Source organism: Marmota marmota, unplaced genomic scaffold (assembly GCF_001458135.2).
Source record: "Marmota marmota marmota unplaced genomic scaffold, marMar, whole genome shotgun sequence".
Taxonomy (NCBI): Eukaryota; Metazoa; Chordata; class Mammalia; order Rodentia; family Sciuridae; genus Marmota; species Marmota marmota.
In genome coordinates this window covers 17303522-17331181 of record NW_026000019.1, presented here as the reverse complement: position 1 = coordinate 17331181, position 27660 = coordinate 17303522, and the positions used below count along the sequence as shown (strand labels likewise).

The following is a 27660-nucleotide window of genomic DNA, read 5'->3' as shown; positions in this document are numbered from 1 at the left end:
AATTGTGAGATCAACAGGACCAGGGCACTTGCCCGAAGAATTGCTCAGAAATTGGTTTGCGTTGGGCAGCAGACTGGGCTGAATGCTGAGTGGAAGCCACCATCTACGTGACACACAGTGCAATCAGGTGGCCCCCGGTAGCGGGAGTGGAAGAGGAAGAGGAAGCTCTCTGTCCCTGACTTTACTCCTTTTGTGTCTTTGGTGCAGGCTTTAAGATGGTCAGATTGAATAGCTGGGGACAGCACCTGCCGCTGCCCGCTCTTCTGGCCTCCTCTTCAGGACTGAAGCTGTGACATCAGTGTCTTCCCCTAGAACAGCCTCAACAGGTTTCTCTGTAAATGCAGAACGAAGTGTGTGGCTCACCAGTTCTCCATCAAATTGTTATTCCTTTTCACCAGCAGCGAAGTGACCTCGTCGACCAGCACTTTGATTTTTTTCTCTAGAAGTGAGTTTGCAGTTGACTCTCACCTGGTCCCCTCATGTTAAAATTAATGACCCACATTTATCAAGTTGTTCGCTAGACTCTTGGGAGCAGCCAGAGACCATGGATGGGGCAAGGTGACCAGATCAGCCTGTGTGAACTGCATCTATTACCTTGGCCTTCTCGTGGCATCTTCCAACTCATTTACATGTTTATTCTCTTAAATAAGAAAATCCAACAAACATATAGGAAGTATGTCTTAGGTTGTAAATACTGGGCTACGAGATGGGAATGTAAAGAAAAGAGATGCAGTTCTGCCTTTCCGGTTCTCACACTCTGGTGGGAGAAACAGACGTCCTCTGAGTCCTAAGCACTCTGGGATAGAGATCAGCATGGGGTGTGGTAGCAGAGCGTCAAGGTAGGCGTGCACTGAAGGCAGGGGCTGCAAAGGCTGGCATGGGGCAGGGCTTGCCAAGTGCCAATCAGAAAGGCTATCTGATGTCGACTCAGTCCCACGTTGGTGGAGGGGGTGCTCCAGGCCTGTGGGAGTGCACAGCCCCCGGGGGAAACTGAAGATGCGGCAGGAGACAAAGCGCGAGGTGGGTTGGATGGATGAAGGGCACCAGAGACCAAGGACGGGGCAGGGGAGGTCAGCAGGGCAGACCATGCTGTGCAGGAGTTGAGCTCTCTGCAGAAGGCAACAGGTTGAAGAGTCTCTGATGAACTTTAAGGTTATTTTTAAGAAAGAGCATTCTTATGCAGTGCTGAGAAGCAATTACATGGGGTGAGACTGTCTGGAGGACGCCGTTCAGAAGGGAGTGGTGGGAACCCGGGGGAGAGGGGGCAAAGCTTTTAAGGAGGTATTGGGAGTGGAGAATCAATTGAACAGCAGATGGCTTTTTTCCATCCTATGCTGAGCTGTTGAGAAAGGTCCGGAGCTCTGTGGACCCCTTGCCTCCTACCCTCCAGCAAGTGGGGTAGGACTTCTGAATCTTCTCTTCAGAGTTCGGCTGAACGCGTCCTGACAGCGGAGGAATGTTCTGACATAGCTTGTCTTTTTCTTCGTATTCACTTACATCAGAAGATCCAGTTTCGTGGCAGATTAGGTTGATCACAGACTGGCTTTGCAAACGTGGCTCTGCTCTGTGGCTCCTCATGCCACATGGCCAGGAGAGGTGGGGTCATGGTGCTGCCTCTGGCTTCGTCTCCCTCCGCTCTTTAGGCTCCACTGGTGTCCATTCTCCTCCTTTAGCCAGAGTGATCTTTTCATAATGCAACATGATCTTATCTCATCCCCTCTCTCTCTACCATGGTTTCTGCCTTCCAACTAGAGTAAAATTGAAAACCCTTACCAGGGCCTGGAAGGCCTGCATGCTCAGGCTAGTTAGATGTATAAATCCTTGAGAGGATTATATGGCTCCCTTATGGTCACCAGAAGGGGAATTATAATTAGACGTTCTGAAAACATTTGGGACAACGTAATTTAAATGTCCAATGTCTATAATCTGAAATGGACAAGGTCAAATCCTCGATGTATGAGGTCCTTCTCTAACATTCATACTGTTGTCTTACGACAATCATAGGCTGTATTTCTGTTCCACGTGAATTCACTGCCTTTCTAAAGGGGGATCCTGCATCCCTAACCTATTGACTAGTACAGATAACTCTATGCAAATAAATTTGACAATCTAGATGAAATGTCTTACAAATTACCATCTCCCAAAGGTCACTCAAGGTGAAATGGAATAACCAGAAGAGGATGGTGATGACTTTGAAAATTTGGATTTGTAGTTCAAATCTCCACAAAAAGGCAGCTCCAGGCCCAGGTGTCATCACTGGTGACTTCACCAATTTTATATAATCTTTTTCAAGAAATAGAAGAGGAAGAACATTTCCCAATTAATTCAGTAAGGCCAGAATTATCCCTCCCCCCCCCCAAAAAAAAGAAAAACAAATCAACACCTTCCCCCAACCAGGCAGACCAAACAATACCAAAAAAAGAGAGGATGAACATAGTTGGAAGAAAGTTTTGCAGTTATCTTCTTGCTCTCTCTTCCATATTGCCATACAGAAGTCATTACCTGTCCATTCACAGGATTTGGTCCTTCTCAACTATACACATGGCCAGTAAAAGGAGCCGAGAACCCCAAAGGAACATGATTCCACAGGACGGAATATTCACTCATTGAAGAGTAGGATTCCCATGGAAGAAAGTCCACAGGCCACATGATGTTGATCTTCTGGTGCAGTTATTAGAACAGGATTTTAATTAAGCATGACAACTTTAAGAACATAAAGAAAGACATTAACAACATGAAGAAGAATAAGAAATCAACTTAAGCAGAAACGTTAGGTATGGACAACGTGATAATAATTTATAGTAAGAATACAGTAGGTAAGAAGAAATGGGCTTTAAATACAGCTAAATACAACTATATGAACTGGAAGATCCAATCGAGGAGCTGTTTGAGAAGATAAAGGGGAGAAAAAAAGAGAAAGAAAACATTAAAAGAAAAATAAGTCAAGGGATTTGGAGGTTTTGGAGGACAGTTCATATTCTAACATCTAGGTAATAAGTGCCCTAGAAAGCCAATAAAAGCAGAGGAAATGCCTAAATAAGTAATGAAGATAAATGAGTCAGAGGTAAAGATAAAGCACCGTAGATTTACAGGGCTCATAGAGTGTCAAATTGGAGATAAAATGATAAATGAACTCTAAGACATAGAATGAAATGTGCAACTGTCATAAAGAAAGAAAACCATTCTAAAACTTTCTAGAAGGAAAGATCAGCTCTCCCACAGAACAAAAATCTGATTGACATTAGACTTCTCAAAGGCAATGCTACATGTGAGAAGACGGTGGAAGAATATTTTAAAATATGTTGGAAGCAAATATTTGTGTCTAATATTTCTATATCTGATCAACTTGTAATTCAAACACGAAGGTCTGATTCCCGAACAACCTTCTTCAGGAATATTAGATTTCAGGGAATTTGCTTTACAAAACCAGTTATTGCAAACTTCGATTAAGTACACAAATTAGCAGTGACAAATTCTGGAGCCATGAAAAGTGAAGGTGATTAACTAGTTGTGGGAAATAGCTTATTTTTGTCTCTAATAAAATACTTTAATTATCAGGTGTGGTGGTGAATACCTGTAATCCCAGAGGCCCAGGAGGCTGAGGCAAGAGGACTGAGAGTTCAAATATAGCCTCAGCAACTTAGCGAGGCCCTAAGCAAGTTAGTTAGACCCTGTCTGAAAATAAAAATAAATAAATAAATAAATAAATAAATAAAGGTTGGGGGTGTTGCTCAGTGGTTAAGTGCCCCTGATTTCAACCCCTGTACCTCCCCCACCCCAAAAAAGGGGGTGGTGGTTTTAATCAAAGAATAGATAAGGAGAAAGTCTATCCATAGCAACCCAGAGCCAAAACCCCAAATCTAGACAGGGTTTGTGTGGGTGGAGGTGAAGTGGGTAGGAAGCTAGGAATCCAGAGGGATTTGAAAGTATGCCCAGGTAGAATTTTATATCAGATATACTCTGATGATGCACTCTAAAAATAAATAGTGGTAAATAGAAACATGAATGGGGTTGTTAGATCTAATACCTAATATATCACTGGGAAGACTGAGTAAGAAATAGAGGAGATGAAAAATTAAGACAAAGAGGGGAACATAGTGAGAGATGCAGTAAAGATTAAAAACAAAGTCTTTTGAAGAATTTTGTCTACTAAATTCTAAAACTCAGATGAAATGAGTAAATTTCAAGAAGCCTATAAAGGGTCAAAACTGGTGTGAGAAATCAAAAACTTGGGTATTTAATTTTTATTTATCTTATTTATCTACTGATATATTTGTTTTGGTACCATGGATTGAACCCAGAGGCACTTAACCACTGAGGCACATCACAGACCTTTTTTATTTTTTATTTTGAGACAGAGTCTTGCTAAGTTGCTTAGGACCTCACTAAGTTGTGGAGGCTGGCTTTGAACTCATGACCTCCTGTGTCAGTCTCCGGAGTTGCTGGGATTCCAGCTGTGCACCATCATGACTGGCTGGATAGATATTTAATTTTTAAAATGTGTAAGTGCAAAGTGGCAGTCAAATATTCTGTCCTAACAACTTATTAAAAGATGAAGAAGGAGAAGGAGGAAGGAGGGAGAAAGAAGAAGTAGAAGAAGATTGAAAGCTACTCAGTTATTTTATTGTATTTTTCAAGGCAGTTAGAGAAACATGGATTTCAAAATCCAATAAGATATAAAAAAAGATATAGGCTATTTTTTATGATTATAGATGTAAAAGGAAGCATAAAATATAGTAGCTTGCTAAATCTAATAAGAGTACAATGAAAACTCATATTCAATCAATCTGAAAAACTATGAAAAAATTGTGTATGTTAGAATTCTGCTTAAAGAGAAATTTCAATGGTTGAGATTCCTGTATAGTTCTTTAGTAGATGAGAAATAACTGTATAAAAGTATAAATTTCAGAGCTATAAAATTTACCATTTGATAAAGTTAATTACAAAAGCTCTTAACTTGGAATAAAATACAATTCTCTACCTTGACAAATGTCTTAAACCTCAAATCTAAGCAAATAATGTTCTGGTTTATTTAATGTTAGCTGAGTATAGATTTTTATTATTTTAGAAAAATTAGCTTCTTTTTCATATAAAAGAAACTTCAAAAAGATTTAGCAAAGATTATGCAGCATGAAGCTTTAATTGAATTCTCCTTAAGTCAAGATTAACTAATACCATTGTTACTATTTAATGTAGTTTTGGAGGTCCTAGTTAATGTGATAAAGAAAAAAAACCAATAACAGATGTAAATATTAGAAGTATAGAAATAAGACTGTCCTTATCTGTAGATGGCATAAATATCGACCTAAAAATGTTAACAGAAACAATAGATAATTAGAAGTAATGAGAGTTCAGTGAGATTGCTAGATACTGGATCAATATATAAAATTCAATATTTTTCCACATTAGCAATTACTAACTAGAAAATATTTTTAAAGAACTGTTATCTCTGTTTATCTATAAATATTATTAAATATTATCTAAATTTATCTATAAAGTCACAAAGCAATACAAATCATAAAATGTTCAGAAATTGGCCAAGTACATAAAGAATGCAATAGGGAAATTTTTTAATTCTTGAAAACATAAGCATGCTTTGGATAAATGAAGATCTAATTTATGCATTTAGAAGGGATGACTTAGTATTATTAAACTTGTCCGTCCTCCCCAAATTAATTCATAATTCATCATAGTTCCAATCTAAACTCAAGTTGAAACTCCTTTTGTAGAACTTCATAAACTAAATTTGATAAATAAGGTGACACCTGTGGAAAAATAAACACTATCAAATAGCAAAGTCAACCCTGAAAAGGAAAATTGTGTAAACTTGTTCCACCCTATATTAAGATATTAAGCTATAGATATAAAAAGACAATGGAGTGTTTGCAAAGGAACAGATAAATAGACCATAAAATAAAATAGGAAATTCAGAGATGACAAATTCGTGTATATATGGGAACTTAATATACAATAAAGAACCACAAATCAATCCACTCAAAAGATGGGTCATTAGTAAGTATATCATGTTAGTAAAGCTGGTTCACTCTAGAAATAAAAATGAAACTGTATCCCTACTTAAGACCACATACAAAATAGACTGAATATAAAAGATAAATCTAGAAAGCAATTAGAGGAATACACTGAAAACTTCTTAAGACTCCCAAAGCTCAAACATTAATTGCTAATCCTATCGGAACCTGATAGAAAAGTGCACAAACCAGACGATCAGGTATCAGGAAAAAGAAGCTCAAAAGGCTAACAAACATATGGAGAGACGTTTAAACTCAAGCTCATCATTATTTACAGAAATTGATTAGAACAATGCTACCTCAGTTACACACAGGAGACTGTCAAAAATGACATAGCTGGACCACGTCAAGTCATCAGGAATGACGAAGGCCGTGAGCAACAGGAGCCCGGCCCACTGGGGGGAACGGGCAGCCCCAGAGCAATGCTTAGTTATGCGGAGGCAACTCATTCCTGACCCAGCCATCGCTCTCCTGAGGTGTAACCCAGAGGCGTCGCCTCACTGATCCACAAGCCGACACACAGGAGGCATTTACCAAGCCACACTCGGGTGGTGGAAGGTTGGAGAGGGCCGGATGGACCTCTTTGGGAGAGTGGAATCGGTAAAATGTGATAGGTACTTATATCATGCAGTACTTTGCAACTGCTGGAAGCAAAAATATTTGTCTAACAACATGGATGGTCTAGAAAAAGTGCTGAGTAAAATATATATATATATATATATGAGAACAGGGACTGACTTGTGTGATCCAGGCCCATTTAAATGTGTTTAAATTAGACTCAAGACCATTTTACTGGTACACATTTTTCAGAAAGGCACGCAAACACATTAGAATGGTTACATTGGAAGGGGGAGCCATGGGGCGAAGGGAAACAGTGAGTGAACCCAGAGAGGGATCTTGTGGAGGCTGGCGTTGGGGATACACAGCAAGCTGGGCAGTGCAGTCAGTGCAAACCTCTGACTGACATTTATTCATCTGCACGTGGTGTGGGATGTGACCACCTTCCTTCTCCACAGCCAGGTCTCAAAGAAAGGAGAAGGGGGACCTGTCATTTTAGGGGTTTGCTTGTCTTGGTGAAGAACTCAAGCTGTTTTTATGTAGTGCCACAGAGAGAACCCTATTAGCTCTCTTCTTTGGAGAGGGGATACTCGGGGTACACCAGGTAGACACGGTGGGGGACTGGTGTCAGGCTTTCCCATCCAACTGAAATCTATGGTAAGCGTGTGAATTTCCAAGACCCACCATCTGTTGTTCCAGAGCCTACAATTTGGTAATCTTCATTAATTTTCTCAATCTCAAAAACTGAAGCTAGTGTTTAGAGAGGACGAGTTTTCCAGCCCACAGAGCCGCTCAGCCTGGATGTGGGACAGCCAGGACTGGAGCAAAGGTAAGGAGAGAAAATTTCTTCTTACCTGTCTCTGGGCACCTCTGCCAATGATTGTCTTCGCTTAACCTCAAGGTCAAGGCAACCTATCTTACAGTGTTCATTGTCTCCGAGGATGAGCTTTAACGAGAGACTTGTTTGCTTTTTATAGTATTAAAAGAGACAGTGAAACCTGCCTCTCAGAAGATCATTGTACCAAGTCCCCGTGGCTCCGCGGGGAATATTTGTTTCCTCATTTATATTCATGTCTCCAAAAGACAAGCAGACCTTGGATGAAATTTCAGGCGACAATAGATTATAAATAATGTATCCATATTTTTTTCTCTTCCATATACTTGTATTTAATTCCCCCCAGAGTCCTGTGCAAACACCAGCGACAAGAGGACAGGAAGCTATTAACATGATGGAAAGAATGAAATGGGCTTATGTTCTGTGGCATCAACACAGCGGGGAAAACACCTTGATCAAAGGTGTTGGAGGTTTTGAGACCAGCTCTTCTCTTCTCTCTCTTTTCTATTTTTATTATTGTTTTTTGGGATACCAACTCTTTTCCAGGTCATCTTGGACAGGCCTATTTTGAACTGATCTCTTATCTTGGTCCACCTGGGACAAGGCGAGGAATTGTTCAGTGGATTGAGGCCACTCTTCATCAGAGAAGGCCTAGAAAGCACACAGAATGGTGAGTGGGATCTGCCCACCCTCAGAATATGATGCAGTTAAGAGGGAAACTCCCCTACTGACAGTGAAGTCAGATGGCATGCTAACTGCTCAAAACAACCAGCCTCTAAATCCCTCTGCCCTGGTTGCCTTCACGCAGGCTCTTCCGTTCCACAGACTTGCTGGGCAGGAGTAGTTCATGCTCTTGGGGCCCGGCTGGCAGGGTTCCAATCTTGCATGTAAGTGAAGAGACTTTGCTTTTCGGATTTGCTTCTTTCTCTTTTTGGTACCATATTCACCCTGCCCTTAGGAAGCAGAGAACCTTGTATTCTCTTCCTCCTTAATAAAACTTGCTCTTGGCAGGGGCAAGAAAGGGGAGCAGAAGGGACTGGCACAGGCAAAGAGCCTTCATTAATATTAACATGCAAGTGACAATGTAGCCTAGTGTTATTTATTTAGGGAAATTTGCATTTCAGTGGTAGACAGAGCTCAAAATGAGGACTTTGGGCATTGGACTCTGCAGGCTGCACCTCTCTACCTGTGCCAACCCTGTGGAGGGTACTAGTCTTTTCCTCGTCCTTTTAGCTTTGTTTCACTAGAGACCCCCTCTTTGGTACTTTGCAGCTAGGATTTAATTTAGTCAACATCTATTAGGTCTGTCACAGCTTTATGAAGGTCATTTCTAATGCATTATTTCTGCCCAAGAGTTTTCCATTCTGCAACCAGTTGTTTCAGTGGGTTCTGATAAATTTCCAAGACAAAGCCAGCAAGTTGGTACTCATCAGCTACTGACATTTAAATTTAAGCTGTCTAGTAAAACTGCAAAAACTTCCAAACATGGATACTGCTTTCCTAGGTACTGTGGTGGTAGTGCCAAGTTCCCCAACTGTACATGAGCAAGCAGCTCAGTTAGTGACTACCCTCACTGCATTGGGAAATTGGACTCTTTAGTTTTCTCCTTTCTTTGTTGATGTTGATCATGCCCCCGGAGCCAGTGTCAGCCAAAGTCTTGCAAACACACGTAGACACACCCACATCTACCCACCCACCCACCTACATACTCACATACACACTTAAATATATCTTGTCAGTCCCCTGCACTGTCCACTAAATAAAATCACCGTCCTGGCCTCTCTCCATATCTCCCTGTGAGTTGTGAACCCCTGGCTTACCTGATCCTGCTGAGCCCCCAGCTGGATCGGGAACACCACACCCAAACTCTTGCACATCCCTTAGTGCATTGTGTCTAAGAGAGGCCAGCAATGGGCACGTGAGCTGGTGTACTTCCACAGCCCGGGAGGGGAGGGTCTGCAGTGAGGCAGAGCTGCAGGACTCCACAGAGGCTCCAGGCATAGAGTCAACTGCTCACCAGAGCTAGCTGTAGCCTCCCAGGACGGGAATGAAAAGCGCATCCCACAATGAGCAAGTGTTGAAGCCCATGCATTTGGGGAATAAAATGATTAGTTTAACCTCATAAATATGCAAATTGGGAGCTCCGTTTAAGTGTCTGTCATCTGTGTTCTTTTTATGGGAAAGAAATTCTTAATTCAGTGGAAAGCTCCATCCCATGGATCTTTAAGAGGTAGCTTGGGGAAGCGGACCACGGAGGACCTTTAATTAACCTGTGAGTGTGCAGGGAGGGGCTCCAACAAGAAGAGGCAGCACCCTCATTTCCAGCTAAGACACCTCTGAAACAGCATAATTGATTTTAGTCCCTGAACAGAGATCAAGCGTCATCTAAGTTCTACTTGGTAAAGACTCGTCTTGGATTCATGTCTGGGTTGTATGACCACAGTTTATTTTTATTTTTTAATTAAAACATTTGTTTTTCTGATTAATATGCTCACTGAAGACCCTTTGTGAAGTATTGAACAGTATGAAAAAGAAGGGCAAAGAGGACTCATTCATGACCTCACTCCCAAAGGACCACGGGTAGAGGTGGCACGTTCCAACAGTGTCCTGCTTTGTCCTTCAGAATGGGTGTGTTGAGGGGAATGCACCGGAGTGGGGCTGGGGGAGTTCCTGTCCCCTCTCTGGGGATGGAGGGACAGGTTCTCGGACAGGGACAGGGATCCAGCCACACTGGTACTTCAGGAAGGCAGGCAGCCATGCGACTAGGGGTAAAAAGCCCACATTTGCCCCACACCACATCCCCAGAATGTGGGGCAGGGAGAGAATTCAGCCCGGGCTGGGCAGTCCCACGTTGCCAACTAGAGAGGTGTCATAGGAGATTGCAGAAAGGACTCTTTATCAACAGCCTATGCCACATTGGTGGGCGTGAGGATTAACTGGGATCACACACGGGATGCAGTAAGACAGGCAGAGATGAGTGCTCAAGGGGGGATGTCAGGTGTTTCCTCTTACAGATACAAGTATCTTCTGCTGGCTGAAGTGAGGGCAGGCAGGAGGGACAGCTGGATGTAGAAGACCTGGGTCTAGGTTTGGACCCTGCCACTCACTTGCCACGTAGGTCTTTCATTTTCTATGTACTACATATCATTGTGGGCGAAATGAGGATAGAAAGACTGTCCTTGCCAGTTGTTTTAAGGACTGAGTAGAGTTTTGGATGCAAAACCACTTTGCTGGTGGAAAAGGGCTGTAGATTTAATATTGAGGATTTACCGCTGTTCCTGACACCAGCTGAGTCTAGGTATAGGCCAGGGAGGAAGGAGAGAAATAGGAAAATTTTTCTGGAAAAACATGCAGAAAATTGGAACTCAAAGGAACTTTTATGGGGTGCATTAGTTGGTCCAGGTGGAGCAGGGATTTGGGTGTCCTGTGACTACCCTGTAGTGGGGTGCTTCCTAGCAGAGCCTTGGGAAGGTGGGAGGAAGGAGGAGGCAGCTGAATCTCTGTGTCAGGCTCCTCCCAGGGCAAGTCTCAGCAGAGGCTTCTAAGGAGCCAAAGTCACCCAGGGGAGAAGTCATCAAAGTGGCCGTGACTTCCTCACCTGTGGTGAAGGCAGTGGAGGTGATGCTGCTCCTGGTGGCATCCTGGGCCGCCTGCAGGAGCACGGTGTAGTCGGTGTTCTCCAACAGCCCCTCCAGCCGGATCCAGGTGTCCTCTGCATCCACGATCAGCTCCTACACAAAGCCAGAAGAAGGGAGGTGGAAGGGAGAGACTGGCTTGCACTGTGGGAAGTGGGGAAGGGAAGTCCAAACTCCTTGGCCAGCTGGGTCAGCATTGTAGTGGCTACTGCTGCCCCCACCATCCCACAGAAGGAAAAAAATGTGCCAGTAAGCAGAGACCAGCTCCCGTGTGAGATTTAGGTCAGCTCCTATCTCAGAAATGCACACTGGGATAAATTTAGGTACCTGGATTACTGAACCCAGTGGCCTGCAGATTGCACTGAACTTGCTCAGGAGCAGAAGCAGGTAAGCAAACAGGACCCTAGGCCGCCCTGATCCCATCAAATAGGCTACCTCTGCTGCAGTCTATCCTGTATATTTGTCCCCTGCATATGATTTCACTTTTTAAAAGAAGCCCACTGAGAACAAGAATTTCAAAACCAGTGCTCTAGTGGATAATTTTCACTGATGACCAAGACAAAGATTCATCATCTTTTTATGGTGGGTTTTGTTGATGTTGCCTTTCTAATGCTTACAAGACATAAAAGCCTGTCGAACCTGGGATCCAGCCCCCGTTCACTTGCCCCTGAAGCCATCAGTTATTCCAACGCCAAGTAGTTGGAAGTTTCCAAAGTTTGCGTCCCAATACAGGAAGCTCAACCAGACCTGGTGAAGTTGCAGAGTGGCTTCTCTGGAGAAGACTGGGAGGCTGGGAGAGGGCTGGGGTGTTGCCCAGCTTGTGTGGTGAGCAGCAGCAGAGCCAGGACCACACCGGGGCCACCTGGCTGAGCATGCTCGGCAGCAGCCTTTGTCCCCAGCACGGGAAACCTAGCAGCTTCCTGTTAATTGCTTCCTGCCCTCCCTCTCATTCCACTGGCCAGTTCCACGCAGCCTTGCTTAGGAGAAGAGGTCTTTCTCCCTTTCAGCAAATTCTTACCTTGCGGCTTCCATCCGTGGATCTGTACGTTAGGACATAATTCTCGATCTCCGCCCTGGGAGGCTGCCAGGAGATCAGTGCGCTCTGTCTGGTGACTTCACTGGCAGTCAGGTTTGCGGGAGGGTCCAGGACTGCAAAGAAGGGAAATGCCAGGGGATGCCTGAATCTCCAGCTGCTCTCTGCTTGATTTCAGGCACGAAATCTCCTTGCCCACCTTTGTGGGCTGCTCCCATGCTGCCCTCAGCTCTGGCGTGGACAGGAGCATAAAGGGTGCTTCTGGGTCAGAAGATAATCGTTTAGCGTTGTGATCTTTCTTGCAGCTACTCTCTGTTCTGCTCACGTAGGCTTCTGGGCCTGGGAGTGACATCTTCCCATCTGATCCTCTAAGCCTGTGACCATGATCCTTTCCAACTACCATGTGAGTTTATGTTGGAACTTACAATATTCTCACCTTTTACCTTGGTCTACTGTTCTCTTGGTTATGACCCTTCTTAGTTAGTAGCTGTCTCCCCCATAGGTAGGTCCTGGGGATTGAACCCAGGGAGGGCCTCACACATGTTAGACAAGCACTCAACCACTGAGCTATATCCCAGCTCTTTTAAATTTTAGTTTGAGACAGGATTTCATTAAGTTGCTGAGGTTGGCCTCAAACTTGTGATCCTCCTGCCTCATCCTTCTAGTAGCTGGGTCATAGCAGTGTATATTTTTAATATCTGTTGGACTGCTCTGGGTTAGATGCATTTCCAGTGTCTACTTCTCTTGGCCGAGTTTTACTGCTATTACACAGACCCAGGATGGGAGCAGGAAAGTAGACATGTGTTGACCAAGAGATATGGCACACTTTCATTGGATTCGGACCACACAGTCAGCCAAAATAACAGCTCAGAGGTGCACTGCCCAAAGCCTGTGGACTGAAATTGAGCCCACCATAAGGAAATGGGTCACTTCTAGGATCTAGAGTCCAGGTGTGCAGATGACCATGTACTCACGGGTAGAAAAGTTGGTGCTGACGGTGCTGCTGGTGAGAGGTCCACTGGTGGCATACATGGTGACAGTGTAGTGGGTGCTTGGAAGCAGGTCGATGAGCTGGAATTCCTCACTGACTCCATCAACCAAGATGGTCTCTCCAGCAACTGAAATCAGAGGAATGTGGGTGAGGACCGAGTAGGACTACTCAATTTATGAAAGACCTGCCAAATCTAAATGCTTCACAAGAATTCAGTACCACAGAAGTCTGGAAAAACTCCTTTATAAGTTATCAAGCTTGGTATCCTGGTCTAAAAAAGGATCCCCTCTCACATCCTATTACATCCTGAGAAAAATATTCCTTATAGTTCATGATTTCAAGATGGCAGCCTGCACTTCCAATAGGAACTCTTCACCCCACATCCAAAGGTAGGAAGAAGGGTGAGATTTCCCAAGCAAACAACAAACAAAAAACCCAACACAAACAAACAAATAAGAAACTTTATATGGAGGGTAAATTCTGTCTGTCTTCTGCCTAGTTCTCTGGAACCACAAAGAATAAGTTGAATCCTTGGTTTATGTGACATTTTCCTCCCCACCACCTTTCACAATCAAGTGCTGTCTTCTTCAGACTAACAAAACTCAGCCTCCTCCTCCCATCACATTCATGTGACAGTTCTAAAATCTTAACAGTCCTGAATGCTTTTCTCTGAACAAGTCAAAGTTTAGCAGTGTCCCTGCTGAATGCAAAGCTTAGAAGAGAATTGAGAATAATTAAAATTCACTGACCAAACAGGGCCAGTCTCTGTCTCCATTTCTGCTATTCATATTAATTTAGGGGTTTTAGGACAGCCACGTGCTATCATCCCAGGCTGAGCCTATTGCCAATGAAAGGCCTTGTGTATCACCACCCCACCCGCCCTGGCCTACTTGCTCTTTGGGCCCATGGACAGAGTTTTGCATTTACTGTTGCTGTTTGAGTTTTGGACCACCTTTATTTTGATTAAAATATATTTGAATTTGGATTCGATCAATCACAGTTTTGTTTTATACACAAATTCAATAAGCTTGTCCTCTCTGAGTTCATTCAAGCTGTTGATAAAATTGTTCATTAGATCTGGGCCAAGCCCTCCATTAGGCAATTAGAATATTATCAAATCATTCAGCATTTAACCAAGTTTATTAGGCACATCTCCCAACTAGGTAGGGCCTGATGTTTTAAGTTTATTGTGGTCTAAAGGCACAGAAAGGCACACAGACAAGTTTAAAAAGTTGGAAGAGATACATAATGACTATCGTTTTAATATCTCCCCCTCAACATCCCACCCCCAATCACTGTTCCAATCATACCAGACTACGGTGCTTCCTCAGACTCCTTATCCTCTCCCACACCTCTGCAAACGCAGAGAGGCTGCTCTTTTTCTTGGAATTCCTTTCTTCTTCTCTTCACCTTCTTTTGCTTTATGTGAGGCCTTCCTCCTCTCTTCCCTTTAGCATCCATCAGATGTGGCCCACCATGTTGCGTGCTTGTCTCTACCATCCCGCTGCTCACAGGAGACCGTGACTTTTCCTTCTCGGCACCATCACTAGACGCGAGTTCCATGAAAACAAGAACTCATGCCATGGTCCTGAATCTTTCCAGCCGAGACGAGCATGTGGCCCATGAGGGTGTATCAGAAGCATTTGTTGAATGAATAGAAACAAATTGCTCTGATGGAGATGTGTGCTTTGTGTTTATGGACAGGTGTATTTGACTGCCTGTGGCAACCAAAAAATCTTTGACCAAACAGTGTTGAAACGAAGACTTGAAGGATGGGTTTTCTAGGCAGAACTATGGGGAGAGGATTTCTTGGAGGGAAAAAAACAAAGATGTGCTAATGCATGGGGGGCTCTAAAAAGCATGACAAGAGTTAAGAAATGCCAGATCAGGACATGGAGGGCCTTCGGGTGCCCAGATGGACACAGAGGGGTTGGCTAGGACTCAGCCACAGCAGCAAAATCCATTCTTGGGCAGGGTCCTTTCACTCCAAATTTAATGCATCATGCATTTTTCCATTTTAATGAAGAACTAAGTGATAGGCAGAGCTGTCCAATGCCTTGCTGAAACCCAAATGTGCTGGTGGACTTGCCAGTAAAAAGCAAGGGTGTAAAATGCCTTTGACAAAACTCATTCTTGGTGAACCTGTGTTGGTATGCAGTAATCACGAATTCCCTTTCCATTCTGTTTAAGAGTCTGTTTTAGTTTTTACTTTTCCAAACTTGACAATAAGTTTAGCTCTTTACAGTTTACAGAACTGGCTTTCTCTGCCATTTTTGAAAATCAAGGCATCTGCCTGCCTTCTGTTTTCTGGTATCTTCGTTCACTAGATTCCTGAATATAACCCATAACAATTCTGAGATCACATGTTTAATTCGGGCAGGGAAACAATTTTCCCAAGGCAGGAGACTTGAAGTACACAATTTTGCTTTGGGTTTCTCTATTCAATGTCAAATAATTTGAGATGAACAAGCATGATGAAGGGGACATTTAAATTTAAGGTTTCATGTCGGTTCAAACTTGTGAGGTGGACATGGGGCCAGAAGACCACACCAGCAGGAAAGCTTAGCAGTTCTGAATCCTCTGTCACCTGTTATCACTTATTATCTGCTCCAGGCTTGGTCCTATAATTTCAGTGTTTTTCTTGCTCTATAAATATCTAGAAAAGTCTGTTTTCTTGTCTCTAGAGCTTTGGGGCAAATTTATCTCAGTTCTGAGCTGTTTTCCCAGTGTTCTTTCTCTGTTTGTACAATTGCCCTGCCTGCACCTTTCAGAGTCAGCTTTTGCAAGTCCTACAGTTGGCAGTTTGCAGAGTTTGGGGCTAACCTGAGGTCTTTATGGTATAACTGAAGCGGTACATTTTCCAATTTGCCCCTCAGACTCACCAAATGCTTTGCTTCTTCCCTTCCATCCTGGTCTTCAGCCCCAATCCTGACCACCCCTGCCTGAGGCATAAGCCCGTAGACCCTTACCTGAGAAGTGTGTGAGGACAATGACATAGTTCTCCACATCACCGGCTGGAGCCTTCCACTGCAGCAGGGCTTCCGTGGGGGTGATGTTGGTAGCGATCAGATCCACAGGGTTATCCATGGCTGGAACGGAACAGGAGCGGTCAGTACAGGTAAGAAAGCTGCAGGATGAAGTTCAACCCAGCCCAGAAGTTCCGCCTGCCCCTGACGCAGTCTGCTGCTGTGTTGAGCCAGGGTGAAGTGAGCAGAGCCCTCTTTCCCTTCTCTCTTCTGGCTCCAACAGTCTCCTTTCCTCCTTGCTCTCAAGTACGCAGCCCCGTGTGCAGCCCCCACCTCCATTGCCCCGAGCTCTCCTTTCTAATTCATCCATTAATTTCTGAAGTGGAGAACAAGGTGGCGGGTGCTATGGGGAATTTCAATGTATCCTTGTTGTGTTTTAGACATTTAAATCTAGATGCAGAAACTCAGAACCTACAGAAATTGTTATAATTCTCTAATTAATGAGGTAATAATTCTTCCAAGTCTAATTGCTCTTTCATTGACATTAGGTTGTGCCTTGTGGAAAGATCTCTGATGCACTTCAGGAAGTGTGGTGGAAGTGCAGGGGTGTCTCCAGCTCTGAAACTTCAAAGGTCCTCGGGGAGTGCTTGCGGATGACTGCATGGGATACGGGAGCCTCCAAAGTCATATCTGATTATTGAATTCCTGCTCACTGCTCCCAAGGCTCACTCTGGACTGATCCAGGGCAGGCTTTTGTGGCACTGAGAGCCAAAGGGATTCTTGCAGCCTTCGGGAGGCCAAGTGCCTGTGGGGGCACAGAGATGTCACATGATCACCTGTCTGTTCTTACTTGCCCAGGCTGTATAAGCCTTTGCCTTATTACTATGCTTCCCTTCCATCAAGTTGGATAAAATTGGGATTTATTTTAGAAATGGATGTTATTAAAACAGTTAAGGTATTGGCTCAACCTAAAGGTCATACAATTTGTTTGGGGAGCCAAGATCCGCTCCTCATCTACCTCTGCTTTCTAATTGAATAATTTTTTTTTCCTTCCTTATGTCTCTCATCACAGAGCAACAACCAGGAAATTTTTTATGATTTAAAAATTTGAATTTTATCTATACTTGGTGGTTTCCAAGAGTTTTTCCAATGAAGCCCTTATTAGACCTCAGTTGGCTTGATTTCTGAAATGTGTATGACACCATGAGACAAGTACCACGCCCTGCAGGAGTGCTTATTTCTAGAAGACGTAAGCTCATAGACCTCAAGTTAAAACAGCAACAACAAACAACCATGAACCAGGACACTTCTGAGCATAGTCAAGTTCCTGGCAGTTGCCAAAATAACTCTGCCTGACCTTGAAGGAGGGTGGCTTGGCCCGGTGTACCACTGCGTATCTGCTTTAGAAATACTTAAAGCTTATGGCTAAGAATTTAAGAAGATTTTTGACTCAAGCTCCTGCTCTCTTTTACCTTGAGGGTAGGATGTTCTTGAAATCCATTGTTTTCAATGAGAAAAAGTTGGACTTTTGTAACATAATTTTCAAGAAGGTGGGAAGGGGGCTTCTTTTGACTCATTGGATGTTATTTCTGGTCAACATTTATTGACCAGATACTTCAATGATTCAGGGTAAGATGGAAGTAAAAAATATGGCTAGGTTTTTGGTAGTCAGACCTGCAAGGAGACTAAGAAAGAGTAGAATATTCTGTGCTATCTTGTGATGGTGAACAATTTTTCACATTTGTGAAATCGTGTGTGTGTGTGTGTGTGTGTGTAAGTGTAACTATTGCCAAAAAAAGAGATGCTGTTTCTGAGCTTGAAAAAGCAGTGAGGGGGGCTGGGGTTGTGGCTCAGTGGTAGAGCGTTCGCCTAGCACACGTGAGGCCCTGGGTTCAATCCTCAGCACCACATAAAAATAAAATAAAGGAATTGTATCCATCTACAACTAAAAAATGTATTTAAAAAAAAAAAAAAGCTGTGAGGAATTCCAAGGCACATTTGCCTCATTCAGGAAATGCCATTCTCAAGGGGAATGAAGCACCCTCGGGAAACCCAGGTGTTCCCGTAACGAGGCCATCTGCATGTTTTCCTCTGTGCTCTGGCTTAACTAGGAGGTGGTCTGGAAGAAAAAGTGGGCTGTGCCTTCTAGTGACTTCCACAGCTAACCTTTGCTGATTCTGCATAGTCCACGGTCAAGGGGGCCAGAGAGGGAGGGGCAGAGGAGCTGCCTAAGGGGCCTTGCCTTCAGGCTCATCCAATGGGCTCATTTTTTAGGAGGAAGACTGGGATTGGGACTTCCCTTGGCCACTTTCCCGTGTGGCAAGCTGGTGGCTCCCTTCTGCCTCCCATCCTGGAGCTCATTACTCAGGAGCTGACTGGGGGGCAGGAGGCACCTGGGTCTAATGGGAGGACTTGGTTGAGAACTCGGGCTACAGAGTGCCCCTGCAGGTGGCCCAGGATGCCACGTGGAGCTGTGTCACCTCCACTGCCTTCACCATGGGTGAGGGACTCATGGCCGCTGGTGCCAGCTCCTCTCAGGAGCAAAAGGCATGAGCAAAGGCAGCTACTTGGTGTCTTCTGGCCATACATGATGAAGAACCTCATGACCCCAGCTTCCTGTCACTGGAGTGACAACTGTTTTCTTCTCTCAGGTGAGATTTCCTTCCCTGAGTCTTTTTAAAAGTAAGATGGGATAATTGACTTGTCTGTTCTGGAATTCACCTGCATCGTGTGTCCTTGAGCAGCCATTATTCATATTGGAAGTTCCATGAAAGTTCCTCATCTCAACCAATAAGACACCAACAGGGAGACTCTAGATTCTATTACTAGACAAGACCATCAGTGGGGAGAGAAGTCGCAAACTGTCCCTCCTGGCACAGGGAGGAGGCCTGAGAATGGCACCTCAGAGCCCAGAACTAAGGTTCTTGGTGTGAGCTCACATGACTTTGCTCTTGGGCTCCTAAGTCCATGGCGGGTCCACTGCCATCAGGGGGACGTGCCTACCTGTGTGCACCAGAGTGCAGATGCGCTCGCTCTCCTCCCTGCCCCGCACACTGTTGAGGCTGATTTCATATTCAGTGGCTGGGTGCAGCCTGGAGATGGTGAATTCTGTCACTGTGTTGGGCACCACTGAGCTGTCCAGCCGTCCTACTAAGGAAGAGCAGAATCCACCATCAAAACCTTGCTGCTTCCTCATCAATGTGATCAGGGGTGCGGTCTACATGGGGCACTGGGTCATGAAGCACAGATGGATTTGGGACCCAGCACTGGATGTGAGGAGGGGGAAACGAGTGGTTTATGGGCTGGAAATGTTGAAGCTCAGAGAGAACTTGCATGCTTGTCCCATCCCTTCATTTTATGGGCTTCTTGGAACAAAGAGAAATGAGCTATTTATTGGGTGGTTTTCTAACAGCCCAGTTTTCTTTGAGGCAATTACATTGAATCAGTTTAGAGTGCGTAGCTGTAAAGAGTGGTCTGTGCAGCCCAGAGACAGGCTAGCCTGGAAAGCTGTCCTGCCCCCCACAGGAAGTGGGCACACCCCACCTCATCACCAGTGCCTTGTGCACCAACAAGGAATGCCAGGGTGCAGGCCAGGCTGGGCCAACTTCCCCTGACTCAAAACGTGGCTGGAGCAGCAGGACGAGGACCACATCACAGCTGCTCTGGCTTTGCTGGGTCTTTAGCTATTCTTGAGATTCTAGTCTTGGGCTTTACCCTCTCTGGGAAGTGCATGGTCCTGGCTCTCGGCAGATTCTGTTAGGAGCTCTTTCATCTCATTGCAGAATCTAGATACTGGTGACCAGCTTCCTCTGCTGGTGAAGGGCCCGATGTCTGGGTGACTGTACTCACTCCTATTTTGAGAGGAGTTGGTAAGCACAGGGGTTTCTGGGCTGCTCCTCATGGACACATTCTCATTTTGAGGGAGCATGCCACAGGAGGGGGAAGAACACAGGCAGGGCTTAATGTCCATCGGGATATAGTACTTTCCCCATAATAATTTCCACCCAGCTCCAACCCCATTAATCTTTGAGAAATCAAATTACTTGAATACCTTGGGTGGGTCGATATGACACTCGGTAGTAATCAAAAGATGCAACAGGAGGACTCCAGGACACCATCACTGAGTCCTTGGTCACGTTGCTAATCGTGATGTCTTTGGGAGGGTCAATTCCTACAAAGTCCCAGGTGATGGTGGGAAAAAGACAAGACAACATGATGTGAAAAAGGAATTTCTGTTCCTAGTTTTATGTTGACCAAGAGCTGATGTGCCCCAGAGGTAGACAAAACACTGGGATATAACGGGGCAGCCTGGATACCATGGTCAGGCTGATGTTTCACCTGAAACCCATAAGATGTGGTCAAAGTGGTGCTCATGGAGGTTTAAACAACACCAAGCCAAGGTGGCAAGGTCCGCACCTGTGCAGCAAATACGATTCATTTAAAGGCCAACCAGAACTTTCTTTTAAGTCCACATCATTTGTTTTGAATTTAGAATAACACAGTTATTTTCTCTGGGGTAAACTTCTCTTGGAAAAAACCCAACTTGCTCTTATCTGTTATTTTTTAGCAGCCACCTTAGGTTCTATTTGGAAAAACTTCCTATTGACTATAAAGTTATTTTGGAGCACAAGTCCAGAACAAATCCACTTTCCTAAATTGTATTTCATTTATGCTGGGTACTTTTATTTTTTTGACTGCTAAGAAATTGCAAGGTCAAATCAGCTGAGTGTTTAACCCACTCGTCCAGTTTGTGAGTTCTTGTCAGTAATGTAGGAAACTACCAGAACACACACCTTCTTACCCACGAACACCTCATATTTGGAATTGCATTTGGGAATGATGAGGTGGACACGATCCAGATGGTCTCAGTGTGCCTGTGTTCCCAAACAATGTGTGAGTCCACCTGAGTGTCAGGACAGCCCTGCATGATTGCATGTCCCTTCTGTGTGATTCTGAGGAAGCATCATCTGCACCAGTGGCCTTGTTGGGAAGTTGAGAGGTGGCTCTCCCAACCAGGAACAGATGTCTCTTCACTGTCGAGGTTCCTTGGGGGAGATTAGCTTTCTCCAGGGCTTTCTACTGGAGAGGTAGATCCTGTAGACCAATGCATTCAAGCCTTGACCTCCTTAGGACATTGTGTCTATCCTACCCTCCAAACAGGAGCTTCCTATCTTATAATCTAATGCAAGACTGAAAGAAGTAACAGGATGGCTCACCGACCTTCTTTAGCTGTAGAGGCCAACCCTGCCACCTTTTGAAATTTTATTGAATTTCACCCACTGCTGCCCAGTCTTTCAGCCTCACCTGTGGTGATGGAGCCCACGATGGGCTCTGAGGTCACTGTGCCATGGACAGCCACCAGGTTCACAATATACTCGGTGGCTGGCTGCAGACCCTTCAGGACAGCGTGTCTCTTGGTGGCATCCAAGGAGACCTCCATCATCTCTTCCTCTTCATCCCGGGGGCTATAGTTCAAAATGAGTCTGTCTGCTGGGGGAGACGGGTCACTCCAGGTGATGTTGACACTGGAGGAGGTCACATGAGAAAAGTGCAAGTGGGAGATGGGGCGGAAGCCTGCAAAACACAGAAGGTGGATGGTTCTGAAACACACATGAGGTGGGGACCGTTGGGTCAGAAGAGCCACTTGACTGCAAGGATCTGCTCCTGTCCTTCCTCAGGGCTCCACTTCCCCACACTCCAGTGCTGTCCACCCTTCCTTTCCCAAACTGTACACTGAAGAGTTAGTTCAGATAAGAACCAGAAAACTCTTTGGTACTGGTCCAGGACTTGAACTCCATCCTGGAAGGGACTTAATGTGATCCATGGGTCCTCAGAGTGCCCACTGACTGAGTGTGGTCAGGGAAAGATGGAGAGGATCAGCTCCTTTGTCCAGGCTCATAGGAAACAGACACCAATTTCCAGGCATGTGGCATCCCTGCCCCCCCTCCCCTTTACTCCTAACCATCCTCTCTTGACATACTTGTTTATTTTTCCTCCATGTCTTCTTTTTCAACCCATCTCTCTTTCTCTGAAGGCAATGGGGCTTTGGAAGGGTGGACAGCTTGGAGGACCTTCTTGCCACTAAGATGCACAGATCCCTGAACCTGGCTGGGACTTCTGCTACCCTGGTACCTGTGAAGGCGTCCACAGTGGACTCCAAGCTCTGCTGCCGACCCCTCTCCGCGGTGATGGAAATGATGTACTCTGCCCCAGGCTCCAGATCTGTCAGTGTATACGAGGTTCTGTCCTTGGGCACAGTGACTTCAGAGGCAATCCCAGAGGATGGGGTAAAGGTAATTCGGTAGTGGTCAATGGGGCCACTGGCCTTGGTCCAGATGAGGGAGATGGAGGTCTCTGAGGAGGCTGTCACCATGAGGTCTCGGGGACTGTCCAGTTCTGTGGATCAACATAAGTGGCTTATTTTATACAGGTTCCTCAGGATGACCAGTCTTCCCTGGACTACCCTGTGTTTCCCAGCTATCAGCAGGCCTGCTGACCATGAGCCTTAGCTTGTCATTGCTGATACTTGTCTCACATTTTGTTAAGCAGTTTCTTTTTGAAAGATGGCCAATGTCTTGGCAAAGAGATAGATAATCTGTAGAAAGGCAATATTAGCTCCAACGCCACTGGAATACATCCACCTCTGGGACAAAGCTGGCTGCTGTTTTTTAAGTTCTTCATATTAATTTTCACTCTGCCTTTCTCAGTAGGCCAACCCTGACGGCCTCTCAGCAGGCCAACAGGAGCCGCTGCCCAGTAGGGGTACCCATTCCTGGCAGTGGTAGCTTCCCTGGCTCTCCCATTTGTCCCTGAGTCACTTTGACTTGGCTAACAGGTGGCCAGATCTGAGCACTCCTGGAGAGCCTTGTCGTTGGGCTTCGGCAGTGAGGTTGTCTGTGCTACACTGAACCTTGGGAACAGGGATTGGTCCCAAATCCCCAGCCCAGTCCTGCCCGGGCTGTTTTGTATCTAAGCTCCTGGAGTAACTCTGAGATTTCTTCAGGATTTAGAAGCAAAACTTCTGGCTCCAGAGCAGCAAGGGTCTCTAGTGGATTTTTCTACTACCTTTGAATTTTATAGGTTATTTCCAAGTTAGACCTCTATGACAGTGACCTCTTGGAGGGACGGTTTTTTTGATGCAGACTGCAGATGCCCTGTTCTCCTGCTGTGGGTGTTCTAGACAGAAATGGAGCTGCAGTGGCCCCTACCTACCTGGGGTTTTCCACCTTGACTCTGCACTGCTTGGGGCAGCCCTTTAGGTCTGGAGGACCAAGCACAGGTCCATGATGGGGAGAGTGGGACTCTATCTTGCATGTCTGATGTTAGAATTGGACATCCAGTGGCTGTTGTCACTAGGTTGATAACTGTCACCAGGGCCCTGTTCTCGGGGGCCAGGAGATGCCTCCTCTCCATGGCTCTACGGGCTTGCAGGGCTGCCTAGCCTCCCTCAGCACCACCCTCCTACTCACCTGTCCTGGCATTCATGGTGGCCGGCACGCTTTGTTGGGAGTTCATGACGGCAGATATTCCAACTCCATACTCGGTGCCAGGTATCAGATCTATCAGCAGAGGCACAAGCAAACATTAGTGTGCGTGTGTTGGGGGTAGGGTGTGGGAAGGTTGGAGCGAAGGAAGATGAGCTCAGGCTCCTGTTCAGATCTTGCCTTTCGTCCTCCTTGAGTCCGCTCCTAATTTTACCTAGTGAATCTCATTTCACTGCTCAGGAAATCCGTCCCAGCCAACAGAACGAACCGGCCAGTGCAAAGCTTCCTTCTTGCTGCTGGTCTTGGACAGGCAATGAGGCTGCCCTTGTCAGTGGCCTCCAGAGGTCTGGTCATCTCTAGAAGGTCTCCTTCTGTACTTAGTTAGAGTCTCAAGTTGGCTAGAACTCGTGAAGGGGTTTCTTGCTTAAATCATAAACTGGGGGAGAGTAGGCTCCCCCCAACATCAGCGATGCAGTAATGCAGGCCCAAAGTGCTTAACACTATGGACCCCACTTTAGAGCCACTTCTGGTAACTCCTGGAGGTGACAGAAATGGCAGAACTGTCTGACCACAGGGCGTGGGCCTCTCAGGGCATCCTTCTGGGCTTTGTTATTAAGGATTGCGGCCGGGTTCCCAGAATTCTCTGGGGTCTCTTCCTACCCTCTGGCACACTCATTTTCAGACCAGCTTGTTTGACTGGTGCATTAGTTTTTTACTGAGTCATTACCACAACTTCACACATTTATGATCTCCTGGTCCAGGAGAGCTGAAGACCCACAGGGTTCAGCTGGGCTGCGCTCCTCCTGGGGGCTCGTGGGAGGAGCCACTTGTCTGCCTACCTCAGTTTCAAGAGGCTGTCTGCATTCCTTGGCTCACGGCCCCCTGATCCTTCATCAAGCCCAGCAGCTTAGCATTATCGCCTCTCTCCCTCCCTCCCTCTCTCTCTCTGATCTCAGTTTCCACTGTCACATCTGCTCTGACTCCAACCTCCCTGCATCCATCTGGTCAGTACAGGAAAACCTGCCCGTCTCAAGATCTTTAATTCACCACCTCCACAAAGCCCTTCTTGCCATGTAAGATGACATGTTCATAAGTGCTTGGGATTAGAACGTGGACATCTTGCGACCATTATTCCATCTATCACCACAGGGGTCAGACTCATGTCCATTTATCATGACTGTGATTGTAGAAAAATGCAACAGATCAAATGATCACCCCTGGAATCTCCAAGGGTCATTCCGAGTCCTGCTAAGCTCTTTGTGGGACCTTGTGTGGGCTCTCCAGAACCATGGATTATTATAATGCTATCCTGCACTTATATAACACAATTCATGCTTTTCAGAATTGAATGTGTCCTGGAGCCTCGCCACCTCCTTGAGAGGGAGGTGGGAGGGCTGTGCTTTCTCCATCTATATTAGTTTCCTGAGGCTTTTGTTATAAATTCCTGCAAACACGTTACTTAAAACTACAGAAAGTTCTGGAAGTGTGAAGTCAAGGGTCAGCAGGGCCGTGCTCCCTCTGAAGGCTCTGTGGCCTCTCTCTGGCAATGCATTCTTTGGAGGACCTCTGAATACCGCACCCTCCGCCTCTGGGTCCCATGGCATTCTCTGTGCGTGTGTGTGTGACTTCTCCTCTGACAAGAACACCAGTATCATGGGGTTTAGGGCCTGCACTAATCCAGTATGACTTCATGTTAACTAGATTACGTCTCCAGAGGCCATGTTTCCAAATGAGGACACATCTCCAGGTTCTGGTGGACATGCATTTTCAGAGAATGGTATTCAACTCAATATACCTTTTTTTTTATAAAAAGAAATTGAGGCACAGAAGAAGTCTATGATAAGCTAGAAACCATGACTCCCAGACTTTTTGGCCTGAGAGTGCAGGGCTTTCAGGAGAATTGAGAAGCACTCCTCCACTCCCACCATCTCCTGCTGCCAGACTCACTGGATTCCCAGGGCAGCTGTGACCGCCCTGAGATTCCTGAGGTCAGTCCAATTTGATAGGGGATGCTTTGAGCAATCCTCCTTTAACAAATGGCTTGGTTTAGTCAAGGGGAAGGCTGCATGGTAACCAGACCCCTCCAACAACAGCTTTGGTACAGGCTACACTCTACACACCTCCATGGTGCGTGTGGAAGAAACTACCTGGTGGTATTGGCCACGTTCCCTGGAAGGAATGGAAAGAATGCAGTCTGGAAGGCATTAGGATCAACTTCTGAACCAGCTCGACCACTTTCCTAACCCTTAGTTCTTTCTTTCTCTAATATGTCAGGTGTGTCTCTAAAGTGGAGGTCAAGTTGAATTCTGACACACTGTTTTTATATGGAGGTCTGCCACCTTCCACAGGGTACAGCTGAATTCTTGCCACCTTAAGGTCTCAACTTCTGTAGAATGGGAATAATACCAAGATCCATCTATGTGAGGATTAAGCACCTGGCCCATAGTGACAGTAGCCAGTGTTATTATTACCTAGCAAAGAAAACTACTCCAGGATTTTGAGTCCTTTGGGGTAGGTGGTCTTGAGAGCTATATAAAGTACCCTAGGCAGGCACAGGGGGGTCCTTGGTACACCTGTAGTTGTTGGGTCGCTCAGGCTTAACCTGTTGACTCTGTCGGGAACCAGAGATTCAGAGCCGAGGGGTCAGTGTGGAGCTTGCCCTGGCTCAGGACGCACCTGTCTCTAGATGGAGCAGGGACTGCAACACCCCGGGTCCTTTCAAAGCCCACATTTACTTCTGTCAATAGGTTCAGTGAGTCCCAGGTACATCCTTGGTTGGAGAAATTAGATCACCTTTGGGACATAAACTACTCTTCTCAGGCAACTGATTGAGACCTTCAATTGCCTATAACGAAGTAGAAATTCTCCGCGGTAGATGAAGGGTGACAGATTGAGGGAGAAAGACAGAAATTATATGTTGCCAAACGGATCTAACATGCAACGTTTCCATCCGAGTTTCTTATTTATGAAGCTTAAATGAAATGTTCAATAATTCACAACCGAATCGTCTTCTCCCAGAAGATGGCAGAGCAGAACTGGAAGCACTCCCTCCCAGGTCTCCTGCCTCGGGAAGGGGGAATGGGACTCGCTTCTAGGTTTGTGCCTGTTGCCTGCCTCTGATTGTTCGCAGCTTTCTTCCTGCGCTATCACTGAATTGTTGCTCTTTGCTGGCAAGTAAGACGCAGTTCTGCTGGAAAAGACAATGTGTACGGGAGACAGACCCAGGACACCTCCATCAGCGCTCCCAGGACCCCTAGGGATTTCTTACTTTAAAGACCCCTTAGCTCTCCATCAACACCTCCTTTACCTTTCCATCCATCTCCTGCAAGTGGCAGCACATAGATGGTCTGTTCTCTTTCTCAACCAAACCTCAGAAAATTTATCTCGTGGGAAGCCACTGTGCTCCATCCCCTATAGGCTTTCCCGTGTTCCGGCTGGAGGTCGACCTGTTCCCAACTCTCCCCACACACCTTCCAGTGCTTCTCTGAACCCCTCAAGCATACAGGTCATCTGCTTGACAAATATTATTGAAGTCATCCTTTGTGGCAGGCACAAGGCTGTGGGCTGGGGATACCAGCAAGCTGAATGGTCACTGCCCTTGCCCTTCCGGGAATCAAAAGAATCTGAACTGAAAAAGCAAATTAATTATTTACTGAGCACCCATGAGAGGCCAAGCACTGAGCGACATGCAAAAGGTGATCTACAAGTATAATGAAGAAGAAAGGGAGGGAGGGAAGAAGGGGTGAAAAATGAAGAGGTTTTGGGTTTCTGATGGCAACAAACACGGCTGTAATTGCAACTTCTTGGAGATCACACACGTCACCTTATTTAATTCTCCTGTGGCTCTGCTGGGAGGACTCTGCTCATGAGAAAGGGGCTCTGAAAAGCCCATTCCTGATTAAGATCACCAAGCTGGTGTTGGAGAAAGCCAGGTTTAGAACCCAAGTCCCTTGTTCTTTCTGGTCCCTGTCCCTAAGAGTGCTATAGGTTGGCAGTGGGGACTAGACAAAGTGACTTGGAATTCGAGAGTGATGGGGTACCACACTGTGGGCTGCTAAGAGCCACTGCAGAGGGGTATGGGATCAGTGCAGGCTGGAGTCCAAGAATGGACTTGAGTTGGGCCGGAAAG

General features: G+C 45.7%; 1 protein-coding gene across 3 annotated transcripts in view; it reads right to left on the bottom strand.

Annotated features, from left to right (window-relative positions):
• Tnr (tenascin R) overlaps window positions 1–27660 on the bottom strand; it is a 430671-nt gene that overhangs the window by 21461 nt on the left and 381550 nt on the right. For 2 of the 3 annotated variants that reach the window (XM_015492060.2, XM_048809996.1), the window contains 9 exons: window positions 23517–23606; window positions 22180–22443; window positions 21352–21621; window positions 20099–20218; window positions 19051–19197; window positions 16051–16170; window positions 13065–13208; window positions 12076–12206; window positions 11021–11153 (listed from right to left, as the gene is read on the bottom strand). In XM_015492060.2, coding sequence (XP_015347546.1) covers window positions 11021–11153; window positions 12076–12206; window positions 13065–13208; window positions 16051–16170; window positions 19051–19197; window positions 20099–20218; window positions 21352–21621; window positions 22180–22443; window positions 23517–23606 — 1419 coding nt within the window. The remainder of the gene's footprint in view (window positions 1–11020; window positions 11154–12075; window positions 12207–13064; window positions 13209–16050; window positions 16171–19050; window positions 19198–20098; window positions 20219–21351; window positions 21622–22179; window positions 22444–23516; window positions 23607–27660) is intronic. The other variant, XM_048809995.1, reaches the window with a different exon arrangement.